A 13,347-nucleotide genomic window follows, 5' to 3' on the forward strand; every position below is an offset into this window, starting at 1 on the left:
TACTGAAGAGGGACGAAGTTAGTCATATGATCAATTGCCTCTAGTGCTGCCTTCCTCCTCGAACAGTTCAGATCCAAAGGCTGCTTTCTCCTTCTCCCTCCCCCCGTGCAAAGATGCACCGCCGGGGCGTGGGGGCCGGCGCCATCGCCAAAAAAAAGTTGGCAGAGGTGAGGTCCTTTCCTTCAGACGAGTGAAGTTCCTCTTTCCTCTCCCGCTCTTACCTGTGCTCTCCTTTCCCGAAGAAAAGGGTTTCACTTCCTAGCGAAAAGTGCTGGGAGTTTTCTGGTTTCCGCCTCTGGGATGTCGTGTATCCAAATGGTGAATGGGCCTGGGTCGGCGCTGAAGAGGAATAGAGAATAGGAGGAGGGTGGGGGGGAGGAGATACTTTGCACATGCCCAGAGGTATATTCCTCTTCAGTAATGATTGTGCTAGAAATTAACCATGGAATTTCTTATTTTTTATTATTATTCAGTTCTGTTGCTAATCAGCTTCTTTTCTGCTCCGGAAAGTTAGTCCACTTCGCATTCTTTCTTTAACTCATCTCTGGAAAATGATTACATCCCATTTTCCTCTATTAATTATCCATACTTTAGAAGGACTGATATTCTATCAGATTTATTTATCAAATGTATATGCTACTCACCTCATGGTTTGAAGTGACTAAGTGGCTTACAACATAAAAATATGAATGTAAAAACTATTAAGTATAAAAACAGATTAAAATTACAAAGTATTAAAACTAGAGAGCAGAAGGCGGTGATGACTTCTCTGTTATTACAGTAGCCACCCCCAGCCAATAGCTTATCTTTCAAGACCCCATGCCATCAGGCATAGGCAAGTTTTAAGATATTTCCTGAAGGTCAGAAGGGTGGGGGCAGACATCATCTCCTGCAGCAAGATGTTCCAAAGAACAGGACCATGCAGAAAAGGCTCTTCTGTATCCCACCAGCCACAAGTCCTTGGCTGATGGGGTCCACAGTAGGCCGCTTCTGTCAGCATGAGGAGAGCAGGAAGGCATACTTAGCTTTGCCTTGCAGAAAGGAAAGAGATTCTAGGTGACAGATTTTTCTAACCATCAGTTTTCTAACCATTCTCAATATTTTGTGGTACATCCTAAAAATGTATTATCTGGCTGGATTTGCCAGAGTAAAGATTGCCTTGTCAATTCCCAATGCCTTAATGTTCTTACAGGGTTTCAATTCTTCAGGGTAACCTATAGCCTTGACATTTCCTTGAGGTCTCTCATCTATGTTCTAATCAAGTCTATTCTCACTTAGGTTTTTGAGATCAGCCAAGGTTGGCTAAATGCTACCATTGAATCCCTTACATTGACTACAGTCAATGGCCCTGGTGAGGGTGGCTCATACATTTTATATAGAGCTGACTTTGAAGCCACTTGGAAACTGCAGTTGGGGCAAAATGCAGTGAGTTAAAGCTACTATAGATATTTTACATCTGCATTATGGCCCCTACATTGGCTTCCAATACTTTCCAGTGCAATTCAACATGCTGGCTTTTAAAAGTTAGATATAGCCTGGCTCCCAAGAACCTTCAGGACCATTTCTTTCCAAGGAATTGGCCTGTCCAGTATGGTTCTTAAAGGAACAATTATTAATTTGTTCCTCATAGGAATGTTTATGTGGTGGTGCTGGGTAGAAATTATAGTACTGATCTTACAGACTCTAGTTGCCTCTTGTGAATAAGTCACTCTCAATCTCTGTATTTGCATAGCATACTAAACTGTAGACTCTTTGTCTACAGAACAGTGACCATGTAAAGAATAAGGCCATATTGAGCATAGCATGTTGTGTGAGACAGACCATCATGTTACATCAGAATGGGGTTTGCTTGTTACATGAACATAGCTGCTCTGTTGTTTTTTTTACCATGGTTATGGTTTAGTATGTTGTGCAATCATAGTTAACAAAGCTTTATATAAATATTTATGGAAAATGATTTTCTCATATAGTAGAAAAATTAAGCCTTCAGTATCAAAATATGGAGAAAATCTACGTGATCACTAAGAGTCAGTATGAATAGCACATAATATGACTAAAATTATCAGCAATAATATTAAAATTAATGATTTCTTTTCTTAGGCCAAATATAAGGAACGTGGGACAGTTTTGGCTGAAGACCAGTTAGCCCAGGTGAGATAAGAAAATGTCTACATTTGTTTTTTGAATTGGATGGATATCTGTAGCTCTAATCCCAGGCATTAAGTTGTAACTCTAAGCTTCTATACAAAATGTATATATAATTTATGGAACTTGATTACAGGAGGTGTTGAAATGATCAAAAATATCAGCAGGTTGAAGAAAAGATTAGAAAAGTTCTATGGAGAAAAGATTAGAAAAGTTCTATGTAGAAAATGTGTAATAGTAATATTTAAACACCTGCAAACTTCCTATAAATTCTGGTCTTTTTCAGTAGATTGTTTCTTGGGATAGAATCATTCATTGAGTTGAAGCATTATTTTGAAAACTGATATTTGAATTGGAGAATTCACAATAACCTTGAATTGTGAAGGTTATTTAAAAGATTCTGTAGTATTTCAAACCAGCTAATTTTGTTACTCTATTATCTTTTCCAAATACATTTACAGATGTCTAAGCAGCTGGAGACGTTTAAAAGTAACCTGGAAGAGTTTGCTAGTAAACACAAACAAGAAATCCGTAAAAATCCTGAATTCAGAGTCCAGTTCCAAAATATGTGTGCAACAATTGGTGTTGATCCACTAGCCTGTAAGCAGTGGGGAAGGAGTGGAAATCTTTGATGGGGGAACCATAGCTCCTCAGTTGATGTTGAATACAACTAGCATTTCTTGGTTAGCTGCAGGTATTGGTAATTAAGCAATATCTGGCCTTCTCTGTGCTTTAGATATAAAGATGGTCTGTGCTGAGTATTATTTACAGCCAACAAAAATTAAAATAAAGAAATAACCATGAAACTTTTTTAGCAGATGGGAAATCTCTAGAATAGCCTAGTAAATCAGTCCACAAGTATGACTAATCTTCAGAGTTTTTCTCCCAAAATCATGCTAAGGTTTAAAGGCCTTAGAGGAGTGGGAAATCATGTAGAAATGCAGGATTATATGATAGTAAAATAGCTTCCTACCACGGAAACTGAAAAAGTATGGATGCAGCAATACAAAATGGATGGCAGAATGAAGAACATATTGTTTATTACAGTATTTCTCAACCTCACCAACATTGAAATGTGTGGACTTCAACTCTGGGATGGGGAATTCTGGGAGCTGAAGTCCAAACATCTCAAGTTGCTGAGGTTGAAAAGTATTGTTTTATTCCACCCTTTATCAGCTTCTATTCACATACATAGAATTTCTTGTCATCATTGGCAGCAAGGTGAGCTGTTCTGTCTTTGCCTGTTTCAGTAGGAAATGAAAATAAAAGAGGAAATGGATCAGCATTAGACAGCAAATAGTTTCTAAAGCATAAAGAGAGGCAGTCATAATTTCCCTTTAAGGACTAGGAGACCTTGGTGAGGGGAGGGATATCTCTGAGAAAATGCATAGCTCATTTTTTTCCTAAAATAACATACTTTTTTTGCAGCTGGTAAAGGATTCTGGTCAGAAATGTTGGGTGTTGGAGATTTTTACTATGAGCTAGGTGTCCAGATTATTGAAGTCTGCTTGGCTCTCAAGCACAGAAATGGAGGTGAGTGTATTTAGTAATTCACATGCAGGGCCCAATTTTCCTCTTCCGAATTTTATTGATAAAATGCTCTACATGTAGGAGGCCTTCAACTTCCATTCCCACCTATCTCCCCCTACCAAATTAATGTGTTTCTTATGCCTTTTTTTGTTTTTCTGGAATGTTAAGGAAGAGGGAGGCCCTCATATTCTCACCCCCTCCCCCTTAAAATTCAAATGAAAGTTCATTTTTTCCCACCTGGTGTGGTAAGGTTACTTCCCTTCCTTCCCAAGCCTTGGAAATTTGAGTTTCTAAATTACAACCCCTAAGCCCACTTTCATTGCCCATTTCTGTAATATGCTTTTGTGATTATCATAGCTTGCAAACTTTTTGGATACCCTAATGTTGTCTTACAGAAATATTAACAATCCAGTGTTATGTATCATAACTAAGAAATTAATTCCATTAATAAGTACGTATAACCTAGTATAAAATCCTCACCACTTTTGCTACCAAGTAATCTATTTTTGGAGACACTTAATTTGAGAGAGTAGCCTTAAAAGCTTTACACATATCTACTATGCTGCAGCCTGTTCACACATTCTGCTAAGTCAAGAGGGGGACACTATGTGCAGCTCAGGAGCTCCTTTAAAGATTCCCAGAGTGCTTCTTTGCAGAATTAAAAGTCAAGCTCCCATTTTTCTCCCCAAAACAATGAGAATTTTGACTGTGTCTGCTTTAGTGGCTTCATAACATGGCTCTATGCTCATATTTTCTTTAAAAGAATTACACTGCAATCCTATACACATTTATTCAAAAGCAAATTTAACTGTGAGGGTGAAGGTTAATTCTCTGAGCTTGTGGGTTGGTTTCTGAACATTTATTTACCAGGCTAAATAGCATCTTCCCCTTCATGGATTACTGCCTTGTCATGGCGAAGGGGCTTGCGTAATTCAATGAAGCTATGAGTTATGCCGTGCAGGGCCACCCAAGACGGACAGGTCATAGCAGAGAGTTCTGACAAAACGTGATCCACTGGGGAAGGAAATGGCAAACCACTCCAGTATCTTTGCCATGAAAACCCTATGGACAGTACCAAAAGGCAAAACGATATGACGCTGGAAGATGAGCCCCTCAGGTCGGAAGGTGTCCAATATGCTACTGGGGAAGAGCAGAGGGCTAGTACTAGTAGCGCCAGAAAGAATGAAGCGACTGGGCCAAAGCCGAAAGGACGCTCAGCTGTGGATATGTCTGGTGGTGAAAGGAAAGTCCGATGCTGTAAAGATTTTTTCTTCATAGGAACCTGGAATGTAAGATCCATGAATCAAGGAAAGCTGGACGTGGTCAAACAAGAGATGACAAGACTAAACATTGACATCTTAGGTATCAGCGAACTAAAATGGACAGGAATGGGTGAATTTAATTCAGATGACCATCAGGTATACTACTGCGGGCAAGAATCCCTCAGAAGAAATGGAGTAGCCTTCATAGTCAATAAAAGAGTAGGAAAAACAATACTGGGATACAATCCTCAAAATGACAGAATGATCTCAGTTCGAATCCAAGGCAAACAATTCAATATCACAGTAGTCCAAGTCTATGCCCCAACCACCGGTGCTGAAGAGGATGAAATTGACCGGTTCTATGAAGCCCTACAGCACCTTATAGAACTAACACCCAGAAATGATGTCCTTATCATCATGGGGGATTGGAATGCCAAAGTAGGAAGCCAAAAGATAACTGGAATAACAGGCAAGTTTGGCCTTGGAGTACAAAATGAAGCAGGGCACAGGCTGATAGAATTTTGTCAAGAGAATACGATGGTCATAGCAAACACTCTTTTCCAACAACCCAAGAGACGGCTTTACACATGGACATCACCAGACGGTCAACACAGAAATCAGATTGACTATATGCTCTGCAGCCAAAGATGGAGAAGCTCTATACAGTCAGTAAAAACAAGACCAGGAGCTGACTGTGGCTCAGACCATGAGCTTCTTGTTGCAAAGTTTAGGCTTAAATTAAAGAAAGTAGGGAAAAGCGCTAGGCCAGTCAGGTATGAATTAAATCATATCCCTGTTGAATATACAGTAGAGGTGACAAATAGATTTAAGGAATTAGATCTGATAGACAGAGTGCCTGAAGAACTATGGACAGAGGTTCACGACATTGTACAACAGGTAGCAACCAAAACCATCCCAAAGAAAAAGAAATGCAAGAAAGCAAAATGGCTGTCTGAGGAAGCTTTGCAAATAGCTGAGGAAAGGAGAGAAGCGAAAGGCAAGGGAGAAAAAGAAAGATATGCCCAATTAAATGCAGAATTCCAAAGAATAGCTAGAAGAGATAAGAATGCCTTCTTAAATGAACAATGCAAAGAAATAGAAGAAAACAATAGAATAGGGAGGACCAGAGATCTTTTCAAGAAAATTGGAGAGATGAAAGGAACGTTTCATGCAAAAATGGGCATGATAAAGGACCAAAATGGCAGGGACCTAACAGAGGCAGAAGAGATTAAGAAGAGGTGGCAAAATTACACAGAAGAACTATACAAGAATGAGCTTAACGTCCCTGATAATCACAATGAGGTGGTCACTGACCTTGAGCCAGACATCCTAGAATGTGAAGTGAAGTGGGCCTTAGAAAAGCTGAGCAACAACAAAGCTAGTGGAGGTGACAGTATTCCAGCTGAGCTATTCAAAATCTTAAAAGACGATGCAGTAAAAGTGCTACACTCAATTTGCCAGCAAATTTGGAAAACTCAACAGTGGCCACAGGATTGGAAAAGATCAGTTTACATTCCAATTCCAAAGAAAGGCAGTGCCAAAGAATGTTCAAACTATCGCACCATTGCACTCATTTCTCATGCTAGTAAAGTTATGCTTAAAATTCTACAAGCTAGACTCCAGCAGTATGTGGATCGAGAACTACCAGAAGTACAGGCAGGATTTCGAAGAGGCAGAGGAACTAGAGATCAAATTTATTTATTTATTTATTTATTTATTAGTTTTTATAAACCGCCCTTCTCCCGAGGGACTCGGGGCGGTGTACAGAGGAAGGACGAAGTATACAGACCGAACAATAAAATAATAAGAAACACTAATGAACACAAACTGGGACCCCAATTAACGCTATCATGCCAGGCCAGCCTGCTGGAACAAAAAAGTTTTTAAGTCGCGACGGAAGGTACGGAGGTCAGGGGCCATCCGGATTTCGGTAGGTAAGGTGTTCCAGAGGGCTGGCGCACCCACTGAGAATGCCCTCCCCCTGGGGGCCACCAGCCGACATTCCTTGAGCGGTGGCACCCTGAGGAGGCCCTCTCTGTGGGAGCGCACAGGACGGTGGGGTGCTGACATCGGCAGAAGGTGCTCCCGTAGGTAGTCCGGACCCATGCCATGTAGGGCTTTGAATGTCATTGTTAGCACCTTGAACTTCACACGGAAGGCAACCGGAAGCCAGTGCAGCGCACGGAGGAGAGGTGTGATATGGGAGTATCGGGAGGCTCCCAAGAGTGTCCGTGCCGCCGCACTTTGCACCAGTTGAAGCTTCCGAGTGGATCTCAAGGGCAGCCCCATGTAGAGAGCGTTACAATAGTCCAGGCGAGATGTCACAAGGGCATGGGTGACTGTACGTAAGGAATCCAGGTCTAGATAAGGCCGTAGTTGGCGAACTAGTCGAACCCGGGAGAAGGCCCCCTTGGTCACAGCTCCAATGTGGTCTTCCAGGGAGAGCTGCGAGTCTAGGAGGACACCCAGGTTGCGGGCCCTATCAGCAGGGGGAAGTAACTTGTCCCCAATGTTAAGCAGTGGGACGTTCTGAATCTCCTGGCTTGCCGGTACGTACAGCCATTCAGTCTTGTCCGGGTTCAGTTGAAGCCTGTTTCTCCCCATCCATTCCCGGACCGCTTTCAGGCAGCGGGACATCACGTCTAGGGCATCACTGATATTGTTAGGAGTTGAGATAAAAAGCTGGGTGTCATCAGCATACTGATGGTACCCTACTCCAAAACTGCGAATGATCTCACCCAGCGGTTTCATGTAGATGTTGAACAGGAGAGGCGAGAGGACCGACCCCTGAGGGACTCCGCAAGCGAGAGGCCTCGGGGTCGACCTCTGTCCCCCTGCCAGCACCGACTGCGAGCGACCCTGGAGAAAGGAGGAGAACCAACGCAGAACCGTGCCTCCCACTCCCAGTCCCCTGAGGCGTCGCAGCAAGATACCATGGTCGATGGTATCGAAAGCCGCCGAGAGGTCTAATAAGACTAGGACAGAGGAGTGGCCCCTGTCCCGGGCTCTCCAGAGATCATTCATCAGAGCGACCAATGCCGTCTCCGTGCTGTAGCCCGGCCTGAAACCCGATTGGTACGGGTCTAGATAAACCGCTTCATCCAGGATCTGAGGAAGTTGGTGCGCCACCACACTCTCAACAACCTTCGCAAGGAAGCGAAGATTGGAGACTGGACGAAAGTTATTCAAAGAGGATGGGTCCAAGGCGGGCTTCTTGAGGAGAGGTCTCACCACCGCCTCCTTCAAGGCGGTGGGGAAGTGACCCTCACTCAGAGAAGCAGAGATGACCGCTAGGAACCAGCCTCGTGTCGCCTCTCGAGCTGCATAGGCCAGCCAGGAAGGGCACGGGTCCAGTAAGCATGTGGAGGAGCTCAACCTTCTCATAATCCTGTCCACTTCCTTAGGAGTTACAGGATCAAATTCTTCCCAGATGACGTCGACAAGACTGTCCATGTCTTGTTCTTCCATCTCAGCCCAGTTGGAGTCCAGACCAGTTCGAATCCGAGCGATTTTATCCAGCAGATATTGACCAAATTCCTCGGCTCGACCCTGCAAGGGTTCCTCCCTCACCTCTTGGTTTAATAGGGAGCGAGTCACCCTGAACAAGGCAGCCGGGCGATTATCTGCGGACGCGATGAGGGTGGAAAAGTAGTTGGATTTTGCCACCCTTATCGCAGCGAGATAAGACCTGGTGAGGATTCTTAGTCGCAATCGGTCGGATTCGGATCGACTGGCCCTCCAACGGCTCTCTAGGCCCCGTCTCCGACGCTTCATCTCCCGGAGCTCCTCGGTGAACCATGGGGCTCGCTGGGATCTGCGCCGGGTCAGAGGCCGCAAGGGTACAACTCGGTCCAGAGCCTCCGTGGCTGCCTTTTCCCAGGCTTCCACTAAGGCTTCCGCCGAGCTGTGAGCAGGGGGTGCATGCGAGTCCCTAAGCGCTGCCTGGAACTTATCAGGGTCCATTAGGCGCCTAGGGCGGTACCATCTGACTGGCACCGTGCACCCACGGTGGGGGGTGGCAAGGGGGAAGTCTAGCCGCAGGAGGTGGTGATCGGTCCATGACAGGGGCGTAATAGTTGTGGCACCCCCACCGACATCATCACGCCACCGTCCAGACAAGAACATCAAGTCTGGGTTGTGGCCTCTCTCATGAGTCGGTCCAGAAATTATTTGCAACAGGTCCATGGCCGTCATGGAAGCCATGAACTCCCGAGCCAGTTCGGACGATCCTCCCAGGGACGGTAGCTTAAAGTCGCCCAAGACCATGAGTCTTGGGAATTCAACCACCAACCCTGAGAGGACATCGAGTAGCTCGGGCAGGGCCGCCGCTGCACGATTAGGTGGTAGGTACGCCAGCAGCAGACCCAACTGCGCCCCTGGGCCGAATCTCAGTAGGAGAGACTCACACCCGACCATCTGAGGGACGGTGGTCTCTCGCGGGCTAAGGGATTCCCTGATGATAACTGCCACTCCCCCGCCCCTCCCATGAGCCCGGGGCTGGTGCAGTACCTGGAAACCTGGCGGACAGAGGTCAACCAGAGGAACACCCCCCTCTGGGCCCAGCCAGGTTTCCGTGATGCAGGCCAGGTCTGCATGCTCACTCTCCACTAGGTCACGAATGAGGTGAGCTTTGTTAGCTGCGGACCTTGCATTCAGGTAGACCAGCCTTAGCATGGGAGGGTGCGCACCTTTGCTCCCGGGTCCTCCGGGGGAGAACAGAGGGTCGGAGCGTCTCACCGCCTGTACAGGGCGGAGATGACACTCCCGGTGACGATACGGCCCTCTGTCTGTGGACCTTCTGCCATTCCCCACCATCCTAGGGATGGGACGTTTGTCAGTACGCCACTGGGTGTTATCGGCGACTGGTCCTCGTTGTACGCCGTCGCGAACGGCCGTGGGCCTGGCATGCGTTATGGTGGCTGGAAGGCGTGCCTTTCCCGCGCAACCATAGTCTTCTCCCTCCCCCCTCCCTAACCCCACAAAAAACTTAACTAAGAACTTAATCAGGGGCCTCTTGTTGGGCTTATGCTGGAGGCCCCTGACCCTGCCTGGCCATCTCTCAGAGGCCCAGTGGTTGGGCCCGTCATCAAGATTGGATGTGATGCAGGCGGGTCGCACCCAGGAGAGTGGGGAACCCCTGAGGGCGTGCAGTGCTATGCTAGAGTATTGAACGAGCATAGTCACAGGTGGTTCCGGGAAGGCTGTCCCCTGGATGGTGAATTTGCAGGAGGGTCGAGTCGGGTAGGTGCGTATCTGGATCGTCGCCCTGCCACTGCCACTTGGCCGGGCGAACCCCCAGAAGCAGGCCACTCCTCATCCTCTCACGATGGGTTGTGTCTCTGCTTCCGGAGGTGGTCCAGAACGTACTCTGGGTGAGGCATACCCCATAGAGCTCTCACCTCTATGGGGTAGCAGGTGTAAGGCCCAGCCACTCTGCCACTGTGGCTAGCACCCAGGCCCGTTATGTCCTGTGGGGAGAGAATGGGCAAAGATGGGTGAGAGTGGGCAGAAGGCAGGATGGAGGGATCCATTAATTGGCGTCAGCTCCGGTGGTTCAGCCGCCCCAAACAGTTCCCTCCCTGATCCTCTGGGCGTTGTTCCCGGCCGCAGTTCCATGGCCCCTATTGGTTGAGGACCGTCCAGAGCGCGGCCTCCCAGAGGTACGGGAGTCCCTGGTGTCATGCCCCTGGTGTTGCCGTCTCCGATCAAGGTGTCTCGAGGAGGTGGCTCGGGCCGTCGCCTCCATTGTCCAGCGTCTCCTTTGGTGTGAATCTTTCGGAGGCACCGCCGTCCAGGGGCAGCCCACGGTGTTCGAGACGCCGCACCGCTGTTACTGGCGTCTCTGTCAGGGCCTCTGTCAAGGCCCCTCGGAGGGCGGTCGACCAGGGCCCAGAGCAGCTGCCTCACCGCCCATGTCTTCGTTGCTGCCGCTACCGTTGTAAAGCTGGTCTGCGGCGTCTCCTTGAGGATTGTTGCAACGGCCGTAGCGGTACAGGGGGCGGGTCGAAGATGCCACGCCCTCCGTGCTACCGCCGCTGTCAAGGCCCCTGGGTGGCGAACGACTAGGCCTGGAGAAGCAGTCCCGGCCGCGGTCGTCTTCGCTGCCGCCTCTTCCACCGCCCAGCTGATCCGCGGCGCCTCCTCTGATCCTCGGAGACGCCGCCGCTGCCCGTTGCTGCTGCTGTTGGTTTCGTTGGCGGCGTCTCCGCCGCACAGCTGATCTGTGGAGACGCCGCCCTTGCCCAGTGATCGGCATCAGAGGAGACCGCAGACCAGGGCTCGCTGGGCTCTCACCGCCGAAGATGCCGCCGCCACCCGGGAGCCGGTCACGGGCAGAGCAGAGCCTTCGGCCCCTCCTGTATGGCTGCGAGGGCTGCCGTGGTCCAGGGCTGTCGTGGTCCAGGGGCGGGCCTCTCGACGCCGATGCCGCCGCCTCCGCCACCCAGCTGGTCCAGCTGGTCCGCGGCGTCTCCGTGGATAGTCCGGTGACGCCGCCGTCCCCGGGAGCCGGTCAGGGGGCCGGGGCAGAGCAGAGCCTCCGGCCCCTCCAGGATGGCTGCGACGGCTGTCGTGGTCCAGGGGCGGGTCTCTCACCTCCGGCGCCGCCTCCGCCTCCGCCACCCAGCTGGTCCAGCTGGTCCGCGGCGTCTCCGCTGATAACCTGGAGACGCCGCCGTCACCCGGGAGCCGATGGGGGGGCCGGGGCAGAGCAGAGCCTCCGGCCCCTCCTGGATGGCCAGGGGGGGGCCTGGAGCCGCCCCGCCGCCACCGCCATCGCCGTTGCCAGGCTCCCTGGATCAACGACCAGCCTGGGGGCTTGAAAATCGTCGCCGCAGCCGCTGCCATCCTTCCGCCGGGGCCTCCGCCGCACAGCTGATCGGCGGAGGCGCCGCCCTTGCTCAGCAGTTGACAAGCGGCAGAGGCAGGGCGGAGGGTGCTGGCTCCGTTTATAACGGTCGCCAGCGGCCCAGGCGGCGGGGCAGGGATGTCCTGGCACCCCTGCAGTTGTTTCGGGAGGCAGCGGGCGGCATAATTACCCAGCTCATTTGCCCGAAATTTTTGCCCCACCCCAGGGGTCCATTGACGTCCCTGGGGGGCTCCTGGGGGGACGCCTTACTGTTGGGGGCTACGGAGCTCTCCCCAGCGCGTCCGCCATCTTCGGAGCCGGCAAAAAAAAAAAAAAAATTGCTAACATACGCTGGATCATGGAGAAAGCTAGAGAGTTCCAGAAAAACATCTACTTCTGCTTCATTGACTATGCTAAAGCCTTTGATTGTGTGGATCATAACAAACTGTGGCAAGTTCTTAAAGAGATGGGCATACCAGACCATCTTATTTGTCTCTTGAGAAACCTATATGCGGGCCAAGAAGCAACAGTGAGAACTGGACACGGAACCACTTATTGGTTCAAAATTGGGAAAGGAGTCCGGCAAGGCTGTATACTGTCGCCTTGCCTATTTAACTTATATGCAGAGCACATCATGAGAAAGGCAGGGCTAGATGAATCAAAAGTTGGAATTAAGATTGCCGGAAGAAACATCAACAACCTAAGATATGCAGATGATACCACTCTAATGGCAGAAAGTGAAGAAGAACTAAAGAGCCTCTTGTTGCGGGTGAAGAAGGAGAGTGCAAAACTTGGGTTGAAACTAAACATTAAGAAAACCAAGATCATGGCATCTGGCCCTCTCAATTCCTGGCAAATAGATGGGGAAGAAATGGAGGTAGTGACAGATTTTATTTTCCTGGGCTCCAAGATCACTGCAGATGGGGACTGTAGTCAAGAAATTAAAAGACGCTTGCTCCTGGGGAGGAAAGCCATGGCAAATCTAGACAGCACACTAAAAAGCAGAGACATCACCCTGTGATAGTCAAGGCTATGGTCTTCCCAGTTGCAATGTATGGCAGTGAAAGTTGGACCATAAGAAAGGCTGAGCGCCAAAGAATTGAAGCCTTTGAACTATGGTGCTGGAGAAGACTCCTGCGAGTTCCTTGGACTGCAAGGCGATCAAACCGGTCAGTCCTAGAGGAGATCAACCCTGACTGCTCTTTAGAAGGCCAGATCCTGAAGCTAAAACTCAAATACTTTGGCCACCTAATGAGAAGGAAGGACTCACTGGAGAAGAGCCTAATGCTGGGAAAGGTTGAGGGCAATAGAAGAAGGGGACGACAGAGAATGAGGTGGCTGGATGGAGTCATTGAAGCAGTAGGCGTGAGCTTAAATGGACTCCAGAAGATGGTAGAGGACAGGAAAGCCTGGAGGAACATTGTCCATAGGGTCGTGATGGGTCGGACACGACTTCGCAACTAACAACAACAAATAGCATCTTCAGTGGAGTTAGGGGGATGTTGGTGTCAGTGTTCTTCTATAAAGGCTTCAGGTGTGGGTATGTTGAGTGAAGGTCTGTGA

General features: G+C 48.9%; 1 protein-coding gene across 1 annotated transcript in view; it reads left to right on the forward strand.

Annotated features, from left to right (window-relative positions):
• The window catches only part of SNF8 (SNF8 subunit of ESCRT-II), a 19,650-nt gene continuing 6,303 nt past the window's right edge, over positions 1-13,347 (forward strand). The window contains exons 1-4 of the mRNA XM_083376806.1: positions 1-167; positions 2,101-2,151; positions 2,607-2,745; positions 3,574-3,678. Coding sequence (XP_083232932.1) covers positions 114-167; positions 2,101-2,151; positions 2,607-2,745; positions 3,574-3,678 — 349 coding nt within the window. The 5' untranslated portion in view covers positions 1-113. The remainder of the gene's footprint in view (positions 168-2,100; positions 2,152-2,606; positions 2,746-3,573; positions 3,679-13,347) is intronic.

Source organism: Vipera ursinii (assembly GCF_947247035.1).
Source record: "Vipera ursinii genome assembly, chromosome: Z".
Classification (NCBI taxonomy): domain Eukaryota; kingdom Metazoa; phylum Chordata; class Lepidosauria; order Squamata; family Viperidae; genus Vipera; species Vipera ursinii.